We start from the raw sequence: 20830 nt of genomic DNA on the forward strand, positions 1-20830 counted from the left end.
GTCCTTGGTTGGACTCCACCTGAATCGGTTAAGCAAGTTAGGAGTTTTCTCGGTCTAGCAAGCTATTGTCACCGCTTCGTTGAGAATTTCTCCAAAGGTGTGAAGCCTCTTACTGAAATCCTCAAGAAAGATAAAAAGTTTTAGTGGTCCCCATAGTGTGAGTATAGTTTTCAGGAACTGAAAATACGCCTGACTTCTGCTCTCATACTTGTGCCATCGGACTTCTCCAAGGACTTTATTATCTATTGCGATGCCTCGCGGCAGGGACTAGGTTGCATTCTTATGTAGGATCACCATGTGATTGTCTATGCATCTCGACAGTTGCATCCGCATGAGGATAATTATCCTACACATGATCTAGAGCTTGCAGTCGTAGTCTATGCACTTAAGACATGGCGACATTACCTTATCGATAACCATTGCGAGATTTACACTTGTCACCAGAGTCTCAAGTATATCTTCACCCAAACGGATCTGAATCTCGGGCAGAGACGTTGGTTAGAGTTGATTACGGATTTCGACTTAGAAATTTCTTACACCCCAGGCATGGCCAATGTCATGGCTGATGCATTAAGTTGTAAGTCCTATTGTAACAATCTCATGTTGTTACAAGGTTAACCACTTCTCCATGAGGAATTTTGTAAGCTTAACCTTCACATTAATCTTAGAGGATTCATTTCTACGTTGGTGGCGAAACCTACTCTCGAGGATCAAATCAAGACCGCCCAAAGGCGTTATGAGGGAATCTCCCGCATTAGGGAAACATCAAGAAATGAGTTGTTGGATGTTTCTCTATGGATGATCAAGGTGTTGTTTACTTTGAGAACCGCTTGGTGGTTCCCAAAGTATGGAACTTGAGGCGATTGATCCTTAAGGAGGCTCATGAATCCCCTCTCACGATTCATCCCGATAGTACTAAGATGTATTAGGACCTATGCTAGAGGTTCTGGTGGACTAGGATGAAGAGAGAAATTCCTTAGTTTATTGTCAATTGTGACGTTTGTCATCGCGTTAAGGCGGAGCATCAGAGGCCTGCTGGCATCCTTCAGCCTTTAGCTATTCCTAAGTGGAAATGGGACAAAGTTGGTATGGACTTCATCATCGGCTTTCCCAGGACCAAGAGGGGAATGATGCTATCTTCATAGTCATTGATCGTCTCTCCAAAGTGGCTCATTTCCTACCTGTTCGAGAGAGTATCACTTCTAGTCAGCTCGCTAACTTATATATTTCTCAAATAGTGTCACTACATGGTGTCCCACTAGAGATCAATTCTGACTGTGGTAGTCTTTTCACTTCTCTTTTTTGGGAGAGTTTCCAGACTACCATGGGAACCCATCTTTCCTTCAGTTCCACTTTCCACCCTCAGTCGAGTGGTCAGGTGGAAAGGGTCAACCAGATTCTCGAAGACATGCTTAGAGCTTGTGTTATCCCATTCGGTATGGATTGGAAGAAGTGTCTTCCTTTCGCCGAGTTTTCTTATAATAATAGCTACCAATCCAGTCTTAAGAAAGCACCCTTCGAGATTCTTTATGGACGAAGATGTCAAACACCTTTGAACTAGTCAGAAACCATTGAAAGACAATTCTTTGGACCGGATATGATCTAGAAGGTAGAAGAGCAAGTTCGCGTCATTCATGAGAATTTCGAAATAGCCCAGTCTCGTCAAAAGAGCCAGTATGACCATCGTCATAAGGAAGTGGCTTATGAAGTTGGCAACAAGGCTTACCTTTGGGTTACTCCTTTAAAGGGCACCCGTCGTTTCGGTATCAAGGGCACGTTGGCTCCTCGTTACATTGGTCCTTTTGCATTCTCGCTAAATGAGGAGAGGTTGCCTACCAGTTGGAACTACCCCCACATATTTCCCAAGTACATGATGTCTTCCACGTCTCTCAACTCAGGCGTTGCTTCTCGGATCCCATCTGCTGAGTAGACCATGAAATGCTTGATCTCCAAGATAACCTCACATATCAAGAGTACCCAGTTCGCATTCTTGATCAAGCAAAGTGTGTCACTCGACGTTAGAACATCAAGTTTCTCAAGGTTTAGTGGTCTCATCATTCCAAGAGATAATAAGCTACTTGGGAGCGAGAAGAACGTCTTCGTCTTGAGTACCCCGCTCTCTTTCCGCTGACTGCCGAATCTCAAGATGAGATTCTTTTGAGTGGGGGCGAGTTGTCACATCCCTAATCTGGTAATGACCTAGACTAGCTAATCATGTGAGCATCATGTTTAAATTTCATTTAAATTTGAATTGGGGGAAGATCAAACCCTAGCATCAATTAAATCAAACAAGTTCAAGTAAAATCTTTTTCAGTGAACTCAAAATGCCCTTTAAAAATGTTCATCATTTCTGGATTAAGGTGGAAGCATCTACCAAAAATGGTTCACATTTTTGTAGGACATATTTGGGCATTGAATTAATTCAATAGGTATTTCAATTGGAGCTTTAAAATAATATAAATATTTTTACAGCTCCGATAAATCTAAAATTAATTGAGGGGCTCTGGAATAATTCGGTTAGTGCCCATAAAAAGTTTCAATTTTATAAAAATGATTTAGTGCTAAAAACTAAATCAAAACAAATGGCAGAAAAAGAAAAATAGAAAACAAAATGGGAAAGACAGAGGACTTACCTGGCAGCCCAACACTGCCGGCCCAAGTGACATACGTCCCCTACCTCTTGCCAGAAGGCAGGGGCGCATGGTCGCCGCACGCACGCCCACAGCTCGCCACCTCCTGCTTCTGTCGCGCCCACGTTCTCTGTTCTCCCTCTTTCCCTCCCTCGCTCTCTCCCATCGATGGCGACGCAGCCATGGTAGCGTCGCCATGAACCACCGCACTCCCCGCCATCCCCTTGCCCAACTGTCATGTTTGAGATCTCCACCACAACGTCCTCCTCGTCCACGACGAGCCACGCAAGCCGGGACACCCCACAGCACCGCCATCGGCATCGTCTTCAAGCTTCGTCATCGGCGCCCATCTCCGTCGATTCGCTGGCCATAGCATGTCCCCGGCCTTGCCGTCGCCTCTACTGGAACCCCGTTAGCCACTTCCCATCTCCCCTCTGTCTCATCCGTCGTTCCCGCGTCGTAGCCGTGCTAGACGACATGCCCGTGAGCTTCACGTCACCGACCATGTCGCCGATGATGCTAGAGCTCGAACTAGCCGACCTAGAGCGTCTCATTATGTTCCTGGTGACTCCAGGAGTCTGGCGAGCCCTTCGGTGAGCTCCCCCGTGCCCTGTAGCCCTGCGCCACTCAAGGCCGTAGCCCGACAGCTGCCGTGAACTCGTTTCCGACGAGCTTCGGTGCCCCCGCACCCAGCCACCTGCTCCCGTGGAAGCGCACGTGCTCGCGCTACCTCCTGGTGGCCTCAGCCGCCGCTCCCATAGCCTATAGCGAGGACACTGTCGTGCCTCGTGGTCGCCGGCGACGACCTCGCCGGCATGTGCCATCGTCATGTGGGTTCGGCCGGTCAGGTCATCAACTTAGGGCTAATGACCATCTAATTAAACCTCAGTCACACTGACTGTGGGCCCAGGCGCCCTAATATATTCTATTAGGATTAAGTAAAACGGTGTTTAACACAGTGTCTATGACATATGGGTCCCACTCGTCAGGTTTGACTCTGGTCAGTGTTGTTGACTTGCTGACACAAGCATGATGCAGTGCTGACGTCAAAATATCATTTCTGGACTATTTCTATTTTAGAAATATTTGGAAATTCCATAGATTTAGCAAAAGTTCAAAAAAATTATAGAAAATTAAACATAGCTCAGATTGAATTTATATGTGAAAAATATCAGAAACATTCAATCTATCCATATGTACCATTTTCATGCATGATAAAGGAACTTATACCTGTTGTATAAGTGAAAACACAGAAGTGGCAAATGGACTTCATCCAAATTGAATGCTAGATGCATTAGCTCAAACCATATCATATCTACTTGTCATGATCATGCATCATTTTGTTGCATATGTTGTGTATTGATTGTCTTCGGTACTGCCCTTCTCAATTAGGGATGGCAATGGGTCGGGTTTGGGGCGGGTGGAGCTGGTCCAAATCCAACCCACGACCCATCTTCCTACCCTCTGCCCATGCACCAAATTATCCATGGCACAACTTGTGCCCATGCCCAAACCCGCTGGATACCCACATACCCATGGAGCTCCATGGGCATAGAAATTTCAGCGTGAAGCCTTCCCAAAGATCAAATTAACTCAACATCATTCACTCACAAATGTCAACATAAGCTACATGCATAAGTAGGTAACAAGTAATACGATGAGTCCTTAAGTGTGACATACGAGAGGTTAATTTTGCAGCATATAGCTTATGGCACCAGTTGCATATTGCCTGCCATTTCACATTAATTCATTCTTTCTACTGTCACTGGCATATGGCCCCACATGTCATACGGGTATCCATTGGATATCCATGGAGCACAAACTATAACCGTGCCCAACCCAGCTGTTCCTGGGTATCTATATCCACGGACCCATGGGCAAAAATGTGCTCCATACCCTTGCCCAACTGGGTCGGGTATTCATGGGTATCCAGATCCATGGATAGAATTGCCATCCCTATTCTCAATAGGTTTTGCCTCTCCGAGTGTGATACTTCTTGAGCTTGTGTTGATTTTTTTCCTTGAAGAGGAAACGGTGATGTAGCAAAGTATATATAAGTATTTTCCCTCAGTTAAGAACCAAGGTATCAACCCAGTAGGAGGTACAAGCAAGTCCCCAATAGATGCACATGCACAAACTAACAAACACTTGCACATAACACAAAAAAGGGGTTGTCAATCCCTTCACGGTCTCTAGCAAGAGTGAGATCTGATAGAGATAGGTATAAAAGATAAGTAAAATGAAAAATAAAGTAAATATAAATAAATTGCAGCAAGATATTTTTGGGTTTTCGGTTTTATAGATCTGAAAATATATTATGAGAAATAGACCTGGGGCCATAGTTTTCACTAGAGGCTTCTCTCTTGAAAGAACACATATCATGGGTGAACAAATTACTGTTGAGCAATTGATAGAAAAATGCAAAGTTATGACGATATCTAAGGCAATGATCATGAATATAGGCATCACGTCTGTGACAAGTAGACCGACTCCTTCCTGCATATACTACTATTACTCCACACATCGACCGTTATCCAGCATGCATCTAGTGTTAAGTTAACAAGAACAGAGTAACGCCTTAAGCAAGATGACATGATGTAGAGGGATAGATCCAATCAATATGGTAAAAAAACATCTTTTTATCCTTAATGGCAACAATACAAATACGTGCCTCGCTACCCCTACTGTCACTAGGTGAGGACACCGCAAGATTGAACCCATCAGAAAGCACCTCTCCCATTGCAAGAAAAACCAATCTAGTTGGCCAAACCAAATCGATAGATCAGAGAGAAATACAAAGCTATCTTAATCGTGCATAAAAGAGTTCAAAGAAGACTCAAATAATATTCATAGATAATCTTATCATAAATCCAAAATTCATCGAATCTCAAAAAATGCACCGCAAAAGAATATTATATTGAATAGATCTCCAAGAACATTGAGGAGAACATTGTATTGAAGATCGAAGAGAGAGAAGAAGTCATCTAACTACTAACTATGGACCCGTAGGTCTGTGGTAAACTACTCACACATCATCGAAAGGGCAGCAAGGTTGGTGTAGAGGCCCTCCGTGATCGAATCCTCCTCTGGTAGAGTGTCAGAAAAGGCCCCAAGATGGGATCTCTAACAGAAGCTTGCGGCGGCGGAAAAGTATTTTTGGTGTGCCCCCTAGCGTAAGGGGAATATTTGGGTATTTATAGAGCTGGGATTAGAGTTATGAGGTCTGTGAGGGGCCCACAAGCCTAGGGCCGCGCCCTGAGGGCTTGTGGCTCCCTCGTGGGTCTTCTGGCCTCCTCCTGAAGCTTCATGGTTGTCTTCTGGTCCAGGAAAAATCCTCAAAAGGTTTCGTTCCGTTAGGTATTGATTTTCTGTAAAAGACAAAAACAAAAAAAACTGCAACTGGCACTGGACACTAGGTTAATAGGTTAGTCCTAAAAAATGATGCAAAACAGTGTATTAATCCATATAAAACATCCAAGATAGATAATATAATAGCATGGAACAGTAAAAAAATGTAGATACGTTGGAGATGTATCAGAGTGGCACCGACTACTTATTCAAGGAGTAGTGCTACCGTGTTGATATTCCAGGCAAGCAAACCCCCTTGGTAATTTCGATACAATCCCACTCTCTTTCTCATGCTCTCTTTTATTGCATTAGAACAACAACGCTTCAACTATTACTTGTGTTGCGGTGGTTGAACCTATTCCTCTGCATGACCTGTCACTGTCATAGTAAATAGTTAAAACCTCCTAGCATGATTAGGAGTTGCTTGAGCCATGTTGTGACTTCATCCATGCCATGCTTGCTATTGCTTAGAGTTGTGTTAGGTCTGATTCATCTAGGGATGAATTGGAATGTTGTGATCATGTTCTGATGTTGAGAGCTAAGTGTGTGAACACAATTTGGTAAATGTAGCGATGAGAGGCCATGTAGGAGTACATGGTGGGTTGTCTTATTGGGACCGTCCTTAAGAACTGAGTCATGTGTATGTTATCCAAGACAGCTACTACCACACATTGGGCTCAAAACCAATGACCCCTCCCAACTTATTAACCGCCCCGATCTCTGTCCAGGAGTTGCAACTAGTTTCTGGTGTTTGTAGGTCATGCTATTTGTCTACCAAGTGGCACGCGGCTAGGTGGGCTTAGGACAGACTAGGCACCGTGCCACAGTATACCAAGCATAGATCCATCCGTAGAGGTGGGCTTGGGAACCCTACACACATCATTTGGGTCGTGATGGAAACTTCGGCCGAACTTCCCTTGCGGGTTCAGCCTCAGATAGGCGATAGACCTAGACTAGAGTCTTGCGTGGTTAGTCAGGTTATGGCTGACACCCTCGCCGGGCTTCCGCTTGAATGTTGCCGAGATACATGACGTGTATATGGTGGTAAGTGGTGAGAGCGTGTGTGAAGAAGTACATCCCTGCATGGTAATGATCTATTCGAATAGCCGCATCCGCGATATGGACTACTTGCGGACTTATATGGTCATAGACAACTCAAAATGGATACTTTAAAATGCGCAAGAGAAGTGTGAGTGCAATGGATGACCTTCTCGTAGGAGACGAGAGAGAATCCATAGTTGTGTATTGTTGTGGTGGTTAATGGACTCGTGTGTGCTTTCTTGCCTCAAAGAAATTACTCGTAGTCATAGTTCAGGATAGCCACTAAGTCAAACCTGGCTTGGTGTAGTTAAACTCCACCACCCCCTTTGTACTCATGTTGCTTAATTTATGTTTTTGTAGAAGAGACTTCGGTCTCATTAGTAGTTCTACTTGGACTTCGGCGAGTAGCTTGTTACCTCAGCTACGATCTTGTACCCTTGGGAGGGTCTTGTAGATAGTCAGGCTTCTCAGCCTTTTTCATTTGCAGTTGTATGTACTCAGACATGTTATGCTTCTGTTGGTTGTATGCTTTGAATGTTGGGTCATATGACCCTTGTTTGTAATATAATGCTATGTTGGCTCTTCTGGGCCTTTATCTATATAAGTTATTGAGTTATGTTGTGATGACATGTTGTACAACACATACTTGCATGTTATGCGTATGTGTAACGTGTATTGCTATGTGTGGGGTTCGACACTTAGTTGTTTGCCTTTGGTAGCCTTTCTTATGGGGAAATGCTCCGTAGTGCTTCCACTAAGCCATAGTAGTTCGCTACTGCTCCGAAACACTGGGATTGGCCGGCATGTATCATTCTTTGATCCTGTGTCTGTCCCTTCGGGAAAATGTCACGCGTTGTTCCTTTAAGTCCTTGTAGCTTGCTACGATTTGGGTTCATACGTTGATGACCACCACGTTCATTGCTGGGTTACGTATGTCTGTCCCTGTACGACTGTGCCACCTTGGTTCACGACTATTCATGTTGACCCGGTTCTTTGTCATATGAATACTAGCGGCACAATCATATACATTAGCCAAAAGACGCAAACAGTCCCGGCCAAGGTAAAGGCGGCAGCCCTGGGTTGCCGTACGTGAGGCCGTAAAGTGATATGATGTGTTACATGCTAGATTAGTGTGACTTAGGATCAGGGTCCCGACAAAGATGACATTTTTTATATTAAAAGATGTCTTCTTTAGGTAGATTTCATTTTTATTCTAATAACATGTTTTTTTACCTAAATAACATGGCAGTTTCCATATAAAAAGAAAAAACTAGAGAACTTTGCTACAGCTACGGGCAGTTTTCACAGAAAGTTGTTACGGAGATGAGGTGGAGGACTTAGGATTTACCACGATTTGGGTACCACAAGTCCACAACTTAATTCACGGGTTGAGCCTCAATGAGATTCCCGTAACTTCGGTATGTATGCTGGTTACTGTAAGTCTAGCATTTTTATTTGCCCATTGTCATATAAACTTCTTTCCTTTACTTAAAAAAACAAGAACTTATTAGTTTAGAGTGAAATACTCCCTCTATAAACAAATATAAGACGTCAGAGGAAGTACAAAGTTAGACTTCGACCAATGACACCCACCAATCCACGCATCCTGTCATCACCCTACTGGACCACCGACTGACGTCAACGAGTCACGATGCATCTCAACCAGAACAGGCAAGACCCATGGAAAACCCATCAGTAAACAAGGAAAAATGTCAAGGAAAAACTCATTCGAACTCCTCATTCAACATCCACATGTACAAGACCATCACAACAGCACGCTAACCGCATCTTTTACATCCATGGAAAACGAACTACTCTCCCAGTTGCTACACTAACGAATTCAATGGAAGCAAATGAGCTTCAAACAGCACGGAAAACAAGTCTGTTACGCTAGACTGATGACGTAACCGGCGCAACAAGCTAGTGAGGTTGCGCACTGTAACTCATCCAGTCAGCGGCAGTATGTGGAGGAGCCGCCGGGTGAACTCCGCCCACCGCACTACCGGGAAGAGACGAGAGTAGATGGAGAAAGGTTTCATCTCTTTCCGCCCTTCGATCTTTGAGCTATCAATCGAACCGCCTGCTTTCCAAGCTCTAAGTTCTCAGAGCTACCATTATCTAACTGAACACAAAGCATGCCGCTGATGACATTAGATACCACACCTTGATGCCTGCCAAAAAGAATGACATTTAGTACCTGTTGCTAATTCAACAACAAACAAAAGGACTGACAAAGCGTGGGAGACAATACTAAGATTCACAACACTAAATCACCCCTTTTTGCTGCCCAGCAAAAATAATCAAAAGATTGATGCTGGGCAATACTACCATGCAATGCAAGAGCAGATAATGGAAAGGGGGTAATGCATGGTTCAAAAAAAAAGAGCAGATAAAAGACTGGTAAAGAACAATAGCGAACTCAGATTACTTGGATTATATAGATAGATCCCCAGACCAAATCCATTTCTGATGGCAAAGTACCCGAGTTTCAGTAGATATGCTATGAACAACATTGATAACAAATAACTCAAAACATAAGACAAATATTTAACCAGCACAATACAACAAACATAAAAGATAACAAGAATTTAGGCAAGACGGAGCTCACCATTTGCCATCAGAAGCTAATTGGATCTCAATCCTCTTCCCAATTGCATCATTGCCCAACTTGCGCAGTATCCAGGTCGCATCCATTGCTTCGTCCCCTGTGCTCTGCCCATGCCTCTTGGATGGAGTACTGCCCTCTGAGCCATCCATCTTGTCTGTCGAAGGTCTTTTCCTCTTTGATCTCTGGCCTTTAGCAACATTTAAGTCCTCTTGCTGAGAAGCCCAGGTGGCTGGCTCCTCTGGTTGAGAAACCTGGGCACTTGGCTGCTCCAAATGTGGACGCTTAAATTTGAGTTTAAGCAACGAGGGCTTTAAGCTGTCAGGAGAGTTGTTGACAGGAAATGAAGCAGTGCCCTGGCTCTCTGTCAGCTGACTGGGAATAGGTTGCTTATGTCCAAATGATCTGCTTCTTGTTCCACTTTCACTTGCATTTTCCATCCCAGAAATTAGAGCACTGCTCCTTTTTCCAGTTGCATGCTTTTTGGAGGTGCCCAGATCTCCCAAAAGGCTACTTCTTTGCTGTACTCCTGTCTCTCCAACTAGTTTCATTACACTTTTTTCCTTTTTACTACTCTTCGAGCTTTTGAAGTGGCTTGTTACATCAATTTTCCCTCCTGAAATATATAGCAAAAGGTGACCAAGCCACTTCAATCTTCAACACAGAATCAAGGGAAGAAATCTGAAGTAAACTAAGAGAAAACTTGCAACAGCAAAAATCAAGCAACAGCTTAAGCATCTAACATTACAAAACAAGGGAAGCTAATAAATAAAAATCTACCTCCGTTCTAAAATACAGACATTTATGCACAGAGCCTCCAACACACAACTTTGACCGTCATTCTTTCATACAAATGTAAGGAAATAAAATAAAAGGCTGCAGAATTATGAAGTTTAATGGAATATATAATGGTATTATTTTCTTTAAACCAATAGTCAAAGTTAGAGAACGTTGACTGCATGCTTTATAGGACATCATCTATTTTGGAACAGAGGTAGCATGACATATCAATACCAACAATGCAACTGCTCGGACAATAAGATGGGAAAATTATCAGGGGATGATGACGAGGTTACAGGAATATCAGCACTGCGAATTAGATTGCAGTATATGAACCATAGGTTTGGCAATGTCTTTCTGGAACTGCCATCTCAGGGGCGGATAATATGGGTATTTGGAGTGCACATACGGGTAAGGCTATGAACTCTGAAGCACTGGACGAACCCTACCTAAGAACCCAATCAGATACCTAGGTTGGAATGAGCAAACAGCTAATTGTTTTTAACAGAACGGCTAATATATATCATATGATTTCAAATTAAGCTTTTTTGGGAACCAGAATGAGTACTCCCTCCCCAATATGTTGGACGTATAAGTTTTGCAAGAATAACAAGGAGTCATAACAAATTTGTGGAATGTATTGCCCCAGTGTAATCATCTCATTCCAAATCGTGTGATGTCAGTTATTAGCACACCAAAAATAGTCGGTTCATCTCCTCAATCTCCGCTCGACAAATCACCATATCAAGAAATGCATACAACTCAATCTCCACTGGCAAACCGCGAATTTCTCTTTTAAGGGGTGGATCACATCACGGAGGGTTCTGATCCAAATTTTACGGAAACAAGTGTGAGCCATGCATGCACGGAAAGAAATCTCAGAAGGCTGAGCAGAGGGTATTTTCAGAACTAATGTCGCAAAATAACAAATACGCCTTACAAATTGGAGAATGGTGGATACACCCTACATATTCTGAGGGAGTACTAAGCAATTCAATATTACCAAATCAGGTAATATGTCTAGTAGTAAAAACATGACCGGATAGCCGGTTGGACCAGAAGAAGACAGAATAGGTGACCTTAGCTGTTTCTTAAGCTCCACGGACCGTCCCAACCACCGGACTGGTGAAAACCGGTCGAACCGGGTATCTTTGTGCAAACCAGGCAGCGGAACGGGTGGAGGCGAGAAAGATGTAATCCGTGCTGGATGATTCGAACCCAGGTCACCTAGGCACTAGGCCAAAGCCCAACCATGGCATATGATAACCAACTCACCTCAGGTCAGCTGTTGTTCAATAGAAGGAATTCTATTTTGCCTTTTTCTACTACTATATACTATAATGTTCAGGATATCGGTAACTGGCACCATATCGGTCAGCTGTTGAGTAGGGATAAATAGCAAAGTTCAAAAAGCGCTAGGTGTAAATTATGTGTTTGACCACCTATTTGCGCCTTGATAGCTTATGCGCTGCTTAGGCGCGATTAGGAGTTCCGTACACGATCGCTAGTGTGAAGAAATAAGCAAGATGAGGTGACCTAGCCCATTAAAGCACCAGCCCACCTACACTTGTTCTTCTCTTATTAAAACCTCCTGTGTGTGCACAGTCGACAGAAATTTTAGGGATCCTCCTCATGCCACCTCTCTACCTCTTCCTCTCCCTTGCTGCACCCATGGCAACAAGCCAGCAAAGCTCGATTTCTCGCCGGAGAATCTCAACCCCTTGCAGGAATCGATCGATTTGTTGTCGGAGTGGTCAAATCCTGGGGAGGTCAAATCCTCGCCAGGGAGATTGATTTCTCGCCTGAGAAACGCAATTCCTCGACGGAGAAGGCTGATTTCTCGCCGGCCGCCTTTTTGAGCGCTTAGGGCCAAAGCGAGGCATTATGCCAACGCCCACCGCTTAAGCACGCTTAGGCAAGCGCCTAACAGCGCTTTTTTGAACTACGATAAATAGACGAATTGGCCAGTTAATCGGCCAATATATCAGCTAATCAGCTATTCGGTAACACACCGAATAGCAATTAACTGGCCAATATTTGGAACATTGAGTATATAATGGTCCGAATATCAAACTGGATGAACCAGCAGCCTGACTGGTTTGGTCACAAGTCCAGTTCTTAAATTTATGCCAATATGGCAACATATGTCAATTGAAAGGTTATCAGGAGAAATGCCACAAAATAGCTATAATTCCGTAGCTATCTATAGGAGACCTTTAGTAACGTCTCAAATTAGTAAATTACTAGTAGTTACTAGCACAGAAGTTTGTACATACATGCCAGATACAATATATCAAGCAAACTAAAAAGGTAAATGGCAAAGCAACACAAAATAAGGCACATACCATGCATCAAACCAAGCTCTTGCTCTTTATGAGAATTGGACATTTCAGACTTAGGAGAGCCACTTTTACTTTTGTGACGTGTTCCAAGATGAATAACCAACTTGGTACCTTTCCCTGTGTCACCCTTGGCATTATTTTCCTCACCTATATCTTTGAAATGCAGGCTCGGCACCTTACTGCCTTTGATTTTGACTTTTGGTATCATATCTGCACTGTTTGTTGCAGCTTTTGCAGATGTGGATTTCAGATCCTTCTCTGAACTTCGAGTTGAAGATAAAACAAACACATTCTCATTATTCTTGAAAGAATTCCTCTCATGATTAACATCTACAGTATGATCTCCCAAGTGACTACTCATTGATTTGACTTCATGCCTTCTCTCAAGAAATATCTCATTCGGATCAGCAACTGACTTATTACCTTGGTTGCCTTTTTTCTTGGAATGCTTCTTATTCGTCCCTGAGTTCTTAGGAACATTCTTTTCTTGTTCAGATTGATCTAATGGAGGCTTACTGCTGTTACTTTTGAAAGAGAATTTTAGTGTGTTTCTACCATCATTTTTCAATACTAATGCACCGAGTCTTTCATCGTCCGAGTTTGGACAAGGTGTTACATCTTCTAAAGAAGGCAGTCCAGCAGCAGCCCTTAAACTAACCATAAGATCATGATCAACAATGTTCCTCCTCTTCCAAAGCTCCCTAACTGCATCTTCTGCATCCCTGATCTGAAGAGAGCAAAAGGCGTGTAAGATAACAGAGTATTCCCTCCGTCCCAAAATAAGTATCGCTGATTTGGTACAAATTTTGTACTAATTTAGTACTAAATCAGCAACACTTATTTTGGAATGGAGGGAGTGTAATACAGCGATGAGAAACCATGAAAGAATTATATATTACCTGGGAGCATTCACCACGGCATGATGCGCATGTATACTGGAGATTTTGGTCAGCTTGGAACTGCTGGTACTTTTCCTCGCTGCATAATTATATGGAAAGTCAGTAAAGCGTAGTACACCACAGAAGTGAAAATCTTGAAGTATCAAGGCACTAAACACTAGATTCAGAGAAGGCAACAAATATGAGTGGGTTAATTTAAACAAAATGAGGGGTTGACGTTCATACAGACCTGATGCCATCACATTCAATATGTACCCACTTTTCACAAACGTCGCAGCAAACCATAGGTATCACTTCAGAATCTCTATAAACCTGAAAAGGGGTGAACCAAGCAAAAGAAAAGGGTATCTCAGCAGAAGTTAGCATGGAAAAACTCCGCAACACATTATGGTGTATATGACCCAACATTGCTTATTACAGTACATTTTAAACTTAACAAATAAAATCTCAATAAGAAACTTTCAGCTATAGACAAACAGGATCCTCATTTTAAGGCCTCACGCATAGCATATGGTCACTATATTAGAAGAGAAAGAGCAGCTGGAGAGAAACAAAACATTTTCTAATACCCTGAAATTTAACAGGGCACATTATAAAATCGTTCTGTGTAGAAGGACAGTAGTCATGCCAAGAGAGAGTAGAAGGGAAGGAGCTACCTTCAAGCAAACTGGACAGTAGTTTCCTTTCACAAACAACCGCCCACAAGCATCACAGCATGTGTACCCCAAAAACCACCTGCGCACCAAAACTCGCAATGATGTATATAAGCACGACACATAAAGTGGCAAATACGTGATAAAAAGATCTTAAGTAAACTTCAGAACAATATCATTCATCCGCATTAGTGGTTTACGTACCTTGTGCTATGACCACTCCCAGGTACACCAGATCCACAGCTGTGACACCTTGTATGTTTTGGACATAAATATGGTCCATGAGTAACATTCTGCAACGTTATAAAGTTCACTGTTAAGTGACGAGCCCCACATATTCAATCTGTACAAAGCAGAATGAGGAAGGTGAACAATAGGTGTACCTTGTGTGAGGGTTGCTGACAGTAACAGTGATAGGCTCCATCACACCTTTTACAGAACATTAACTTATTGGGATCACCAGGCCGCCGACACACCTAAATACGCGTTTATTTACACAGAATTAGGCAGAGAATCTGGGTTCATTTCCTTCTTTACCAAGAAAGCTGGCGGTAACTAAGGCATAACAAACGTTCTACACGGTGCAAAGATGCTACTCCCTCCATCCCACATTAATTGTCGCTCAAACAGATGTATCTAGCACTGAAATACGTCAAGATACATCCGTTTCAGCGACAATTAATATGGGACAGAGGGAGTACTTTACAACTGCTCATATAGGAACATGGAGAACTTCGAAATTAATTATGATCAAATGTAAGTATTTGCTGATTTGGAAGTACATGGCCACCACAATAACAGTTGATGCATATACAAATATTATAGCTCTTAAATAATGCAAAATGTATGCTACAATTTTCATAAACTGCACCGACCCAAAAAGGATTTAAACTCTAATCATGTACCAGCATACGGATGAAGCCAAAATTAATAGTACTAGAGAACTGTTAGGGTGCGTTTGGTTCAGTGGCTATCCCCGGATGGCCAGGGATAGCTACTTTTTAGGTGGTTATCAGGTGTTTGGTTCAACAGAGAGAAGGGATGGCCAGGGATATGGGCAGCCAAGATTCCCTGTATGCTGTCAAAACGAGGCTGAGCGCGTCCGCGAAAATCTCGTGGACATAGCCAAGCACCCGCGTGCATCGCTAGCTTCACCACGAAACGTTTTCTTCGCTTCTGTCACCTCTCTTCCCCTATATGGCCTCTTCCCTTGACTTAGTCAGCGGCGCAGATTGTGCGCGACCATGGCACATCAAAGGCGAGGGTGGTGGCTGCCTCCAGGGCTCGGGGCGGCAGATCCTGATGGTGCTGGGCGGCGGGGCCGGCCAAGGCGCGAGGCGGTGAAGCCAGCCGTGGCACGGTGGCAGGGCCGACAAGGGCGCGCAGGGCGGCGGAGTCATCCATGGCGTGCCGGCTGGGCCGCAGGCCGACCAAAGAGCGCGGCAAGGAAGACCAAAGGTGGAGCCAGCCTGATGATGCATGTGCGCTGCCCTCGGGTGGAGCGCCGGCTCAATGTACCCTGTAGGTGCTCGCTGAGTGAGCTCGTGTCCGGCGGCGTGAGGGCGCACGGCGGCAGTCCCTCTACCCTCTGTCTGTTACCTCCTCCCATTGAATTTGTCTTCGTCTGTTGCATAATTGCTTTTGAGGCAACTGCCCCAACGAACATGAGTAGGCTGTACATATGAACCGTGAAGTATTCTGTTATGTATATACAGTTTTTAATGATTGCATACTTAGTTAAATTAGTGTTTGTAATCTGAAACTTTGAGATACCACAATCGTGTTTCTCGCAAATTTTTGCCCCAACTTCATTCAACTGTTGATTTGTTCCCATGTCCACATATACATACACATTATGTTCGGTCTTGACTTGGATTACATTTCTTGAGTAGGCATAATTGGAGATCTAGTTGCATTGATGGGCGTGCACCATGTAATAAGCAACATGTAGTTTTATGTTGTAATTACGAGGTAACCTCACCACCTCAATAGAAGAAGGTTACTCGAACTCTTATCCACCAGACCACCACTCATCCGTTCATCCCTCAAACCAAACACGCAGTTATTTTTTCTTCAACAACTTGTGCATTCTACTCAACCAAACAAAAAAAGTGGCTATCCCTAACCGGGTGGTTGGAGATACCCACAGCTACTCAATCCCTTCAACCAAACACACCCTTAAATACTTCTGGTGTCACAAAAACTCTGATAGTTGGGAAATACACATGTACAAGGTAAGGATAATGATGTTATAGACAACCAACCTCACAGCTGCGGCAAGATGAACAGATCCACGAGCTCCAGTGGAAGAGATCTAGATGGAATGGATATCATCAAAGGATACAAAAGACAATGTGTTTAAGACGAACGCAGGGAATAATTTTTTAAATTACCTCTATGTTCACCCCAATTTTTCACACACTTCTTATGATACTTCTTGTTGCAGAGTTTGCATGGAACCATTTTGGCAGCTTTTGAGCTGCCCTCATTTTCTCCAGAGAAGCATAAGCGGCACATAACCTTGACAGCAGCATTCCCTTGATCTTCTCGATCCGAGTCATCTTCATCTCCTTCAGCCTCCTGGAAGAAGTATAAAATAATATTTTAAGAAGGTATTTAGTTGTGAACTCCACTGTTCCAGCATAGAAGTACAAAACTACCCGTAATAACGATGAACTGACGAAGAATCAGGAATCTCATAGGCTGGTTATAAATTCTGCGCCATTTCTAATTGAAGAAAGTCCACTTTACAACCTTCAAGTCTCACTGAAGTTCACATTACAACCATCAGACAGTTTATTTTTAACCCTGAACTATGAAATTCGTTCACTTTATAACCTTGTCCCCGTCTCAGATACAACTTATCTGCGTCAGCAAACTACATAAAGAACTTATCTATCTTGCTATTAAGGGTGCTAAGTTTTTTTATGTAGTTTGCTGATGTGTCAGTCCACTGAAGTGGATAAGTTGTCCAGGTTGTCCGATACGTAGCATCTGAGTCAGCACGAACCATCTGAGACGGGACCAATGTTGTAAAAGTTGAATGGATTCTCTAGTGCAGTGTTAAAAAATAGTTTAGGAGTTGAAGGTTGCAATGCTAACTTTGGTGGGAGTACAATGCCAAAACCGAGAAAAGCAGTATTTGATTACCAAATTTGGAAACAAAAAAGGCACCACGACTATAACAGCTAAATACAGGATATCAATAAGATATTGTTTCATTGAAACAGAAAACAGAACATATAAACTAGCTCATATATCTTACTGGAGCAGTTATCACGTTACTGCAAAGGTAAGTTCAATATACAGCAACGTCGGCATGAATGCGTGACTAACGTAAATGAGAATCTCTGCAAGACACGGGTCCATTTCTCTTTCAGGGGTGTGGGGGGATGCACAAGTAATGCTTGCTCTCATTAAGCCACACATCTGCATAATATACAGGTATACTCATATATGGCTAAATTGTTCCTAGAACCAGGGCTCCCCCAGTGCATGCCCGCAAAGTATAGAGCAGCACCAACTATGCACAAGCACAAACAACACAGGGTAACTAAAAGAATCAAGACAAAACAACAATAAGTGAACTTCACACCATCATTTGCATCCAGAGCTCATAAGCCATCCACAGATCACAAGCTCCATAGGCACCAAAAACTAGCACCAGTAATCACAGCACTTATTAAACACCAAAACATACCAACTTGGCCATAGCATAACAAAACCTCAAAGACAGAGCACGACCATATACTCCTCTCAAAATAATACACCGGAATCAGCAAAGGTCATGGTCAACTCATCTGGCATAGCCCACGTGCATACAACCACTCAAGGGCATCGAAATTGCTCTGAGACACACGAAACTGATGAGCTATGAGCCTATGAATGTCACAAACAACTGTATTTACCCAAAAATCCAAGCCTACTGGGGGCCAGTTCTTTTAGGCGATTCTACCAGAATCGACCCCTCCCCAGCTTCTCCCAGAATCATCACTCCATATGTTTTTTACAATCCTAGCTAATTAGACCTTAACTAGATAGGATTGTAAAAAAATATGGAGTGGCGATTCTAGGAGAAGCTGGGGAGGGGGGCGATTCTGGGAGAATCGCCGAAAAGAACTGGCCCTGGCTCTAAAATCTAACCAGAATTCCCACAAATACCTACCTGGAGCCAGTACACACTCTTACAACCACAGAACATAGAAGATGCAAACTTCTGCGCTAGCATATGATCTCCCGGCGGCCCATTATCATCCCAATTCAGACTTCCCAAGGAATCTACACCAAAACCTCGGGAAATTCGCAGTAACCAGACAGCTAAACAGACAACTGAACCCGAAATGCGCCTACACCGACATTAGCTAGAATCATCGGCATGAACGCCACAAAAAAACGCAAACCCTAGGTCCTTAACAACGACGGGAAAACCAGAGAGGAATAAGCCCTATGCAGAAGCAAGTGCGTCGTAGATTCGGCTCACCGGAGATCCATAGGCGCCCTCGAGGCGCCTGGCGAAGTCCTCCGCGGCGGCGGCCTGGCGCTGCATCGCCGCCCTGCACGCCTCGTCCTCGCCCTCCTCCGGCAGCTCGAGCGGCGGCACCTCCACCTGCACCGTGCCGGGCTCTCGGGCATCCCCCGCCCCCGCCCCCGCCGGCCTCAGCAGCCACGGATCGGCGAGGAAGCCCTCGAGCGCCGCCGCGACGCCGGCCCATGCCCCGGTCCTCTTGTTGGCCCTCGCGGCGCCGAACCCTAGCTCGCAGTCGCACACCCTCCGGCTGCACAAAGGAAGGAAGAGAGGCCCGGCCGGCCGTCAGCGCGAGAGAGGAGAAGCGGGCGGGCGGGCGGTGACGAGAGAGAGATACCGAGACCGAGAGGGGGAGGGGGAGGAGGAAGAGGAGTGTAACGTAAACATACCAAGTGATGGGGCACGCGACGTGAAACGCCATGGGAGGCGGGCGGGGCGAGATGGGGTGCTCGCTCGCTCGCCCGTCGCCACGGCCACCAGAGCCCGGAACCAGATGGGTTCGTTTGGTGGGGTGGGTGGCCGATTCAAACCGATTTGGGTGGGGATTCGCCTCCGTTTCGAAAACTTGGGGGAGATTTCTCTTAATTTCGTTTGGACTGCGGAAGGGGGAGAGGGGGAGGAGGCTTCCTTGGGACGGGGGAGCACGGGCACGGCGGAGATGGGAGCTCTTGCGGCTAGGTCCCTGGGTGGTGGGGGTTTTGTACCCACACCCTTGTTCTACATGGGCCTGCGATGGGCCTCCCAGTACAGGCTGACAAGGCATCCGAGATGATTATGAACTTGTTTGGTTCCTGCATTAAGCCCAACCAGATCCGTGCAGGGAAAATCCGGCCTGTTTGGTTGGCCGCATACACTCTTCGGTCTGATCGCACGAAGTTTAAAGCACCTCCTAACCAGGCCCCCTTAAACATTGTGACGGGTTAATAAGGTTTCGCAAGATTATCTCAAAAAAAAAAAAACCTCCTAACCAGGCCCCTCCTCTCACCGCCCAAACTCCCGCCACCCTTCTCCCCCCTTTCGAGCTTTCCCGCCGACGCGCATCAGCACCGACGAGCAGGTAAGTGGCACTCCTTTACCGACGGGCGGTCCACGGCGGCGGCGACTCCTTCCTCAACTTCTTCGACCGTTCCGCATCCCCCTCGAGCTGCAGCCATGGCCTCTGTGAGTTCAACCATCCCCTTCTCTCTGTTCATTGTAGCTAGATCTGATAGCATGTGGTCGTAGGGTTTGATGTGCAAGCATGCGGTAGGTTTGATTTGTGCGCCGGTCTATGAGCAGATGGTAGATTGTGATGTTGTGGTAGCTTGGTGGTGGATTTATAGCATGCTAGAGTAGTATGATACTGATGAACACAATGGATTCATAGCTGGGCCTCCTAAGGCGACGAGGTTTATTCGTACGTCATCCGGGCGGCTGATTCCTAAAGCCTCTACATGCTGACGGATTATAAGGTACGTAGGACGACGCGCGCTTGCTGGTCTACTCATGATTGTTCCGTGAGGAGACAAGGCACTAAGGACCTGATGAGGTGACGTGCACGGGGCCAGCCCACGAGCTAGAGCTCAGTCGCTTAGGTTTATTAGCGCTGCAGGGACGGACCCGAGCATAGGCATCGTGCCAATAGCCCCCGCTCATGGGACGGTCAAGAGGAGAGTTGCGAGCGCGCAGAGACCCGAGGAGTGGCGTCTCCGAACGCGATGTGATGCCAAGCACGAAATTAACAGGTGGAGTAAACTCATGAAAGCATAACTGGGTTTAGTATGAAACTGAAAGGTAAGGCAGTTGTTGGGACTGGCCCTAAACAACTTAAGGATGATGCAGCCCGTGGGGCACCCTCAATTGAACAAACCAAAAAGTCACCTCGCAATGCTGATGCGGAAGCGTCGAGGTAACTGGCGAAGCACGCCGCGAAGGTTCGCCCCTCAGGGGCCGGCTGGCTCCTGAGGCCCTGGAGGCTCGTGAGGGGCTGGGGCCTCGTGAGACACCAGCGCCATGCATCGGGCCTCA

General features: G+C 45.0%; 1 protein-coding gene across 1 annotated transcript; it reads right to left on the minus strand.

The window, feature by feature from the left end:
• Positions 1–8715: 8715 nt before the first annotated feature.
• LOC119300268 lies at positions 8716–19457 on the minus strand. Its single transcript, XM_037577286.1, has 12 exons — positions 19213–19457; positions 18779–19073; positions 16692–16878; positions 16563–16612; positions 14682–14774; positions 14503–14591; positions 14302–14380; positions 13875–13957; positions 13646–13724; positions 12750–13473; positions 9628–10240; positions 8716–9190 (listed from the first exon to the last, which is right to left on the minus strand). The coding sequence occupies exons 1-12, from the start codon at positions 19242–19244 to the stop codon at positions 9055–9057; spliced, it is 2460 nt and encodes an 819-aa protein (XP_037433183.1). The 5' UTR covers positions 19245–19457; the 3' UTR covers positions 8716–9054.
• Positions 19458–20830: the final 1373 nt, after the last annotated feature.

Source organism: Triticum dicoccoides, chromosome 5A (assembly GCF_002162155.2).
Source record: "Triticum dicoccoides isolate Atlit2015 ecotype Zavitan chromosome 5A, WEW_v2.0, whole genome shotgun sequence".
NCBI classification, from domain to species: domain Eukaryota; kingdom Viridiplantae; phylum Streptophyta; class Magnoliopsida; order Poales; family Poaceae; genus Triticum; species Triticum dicoccoides.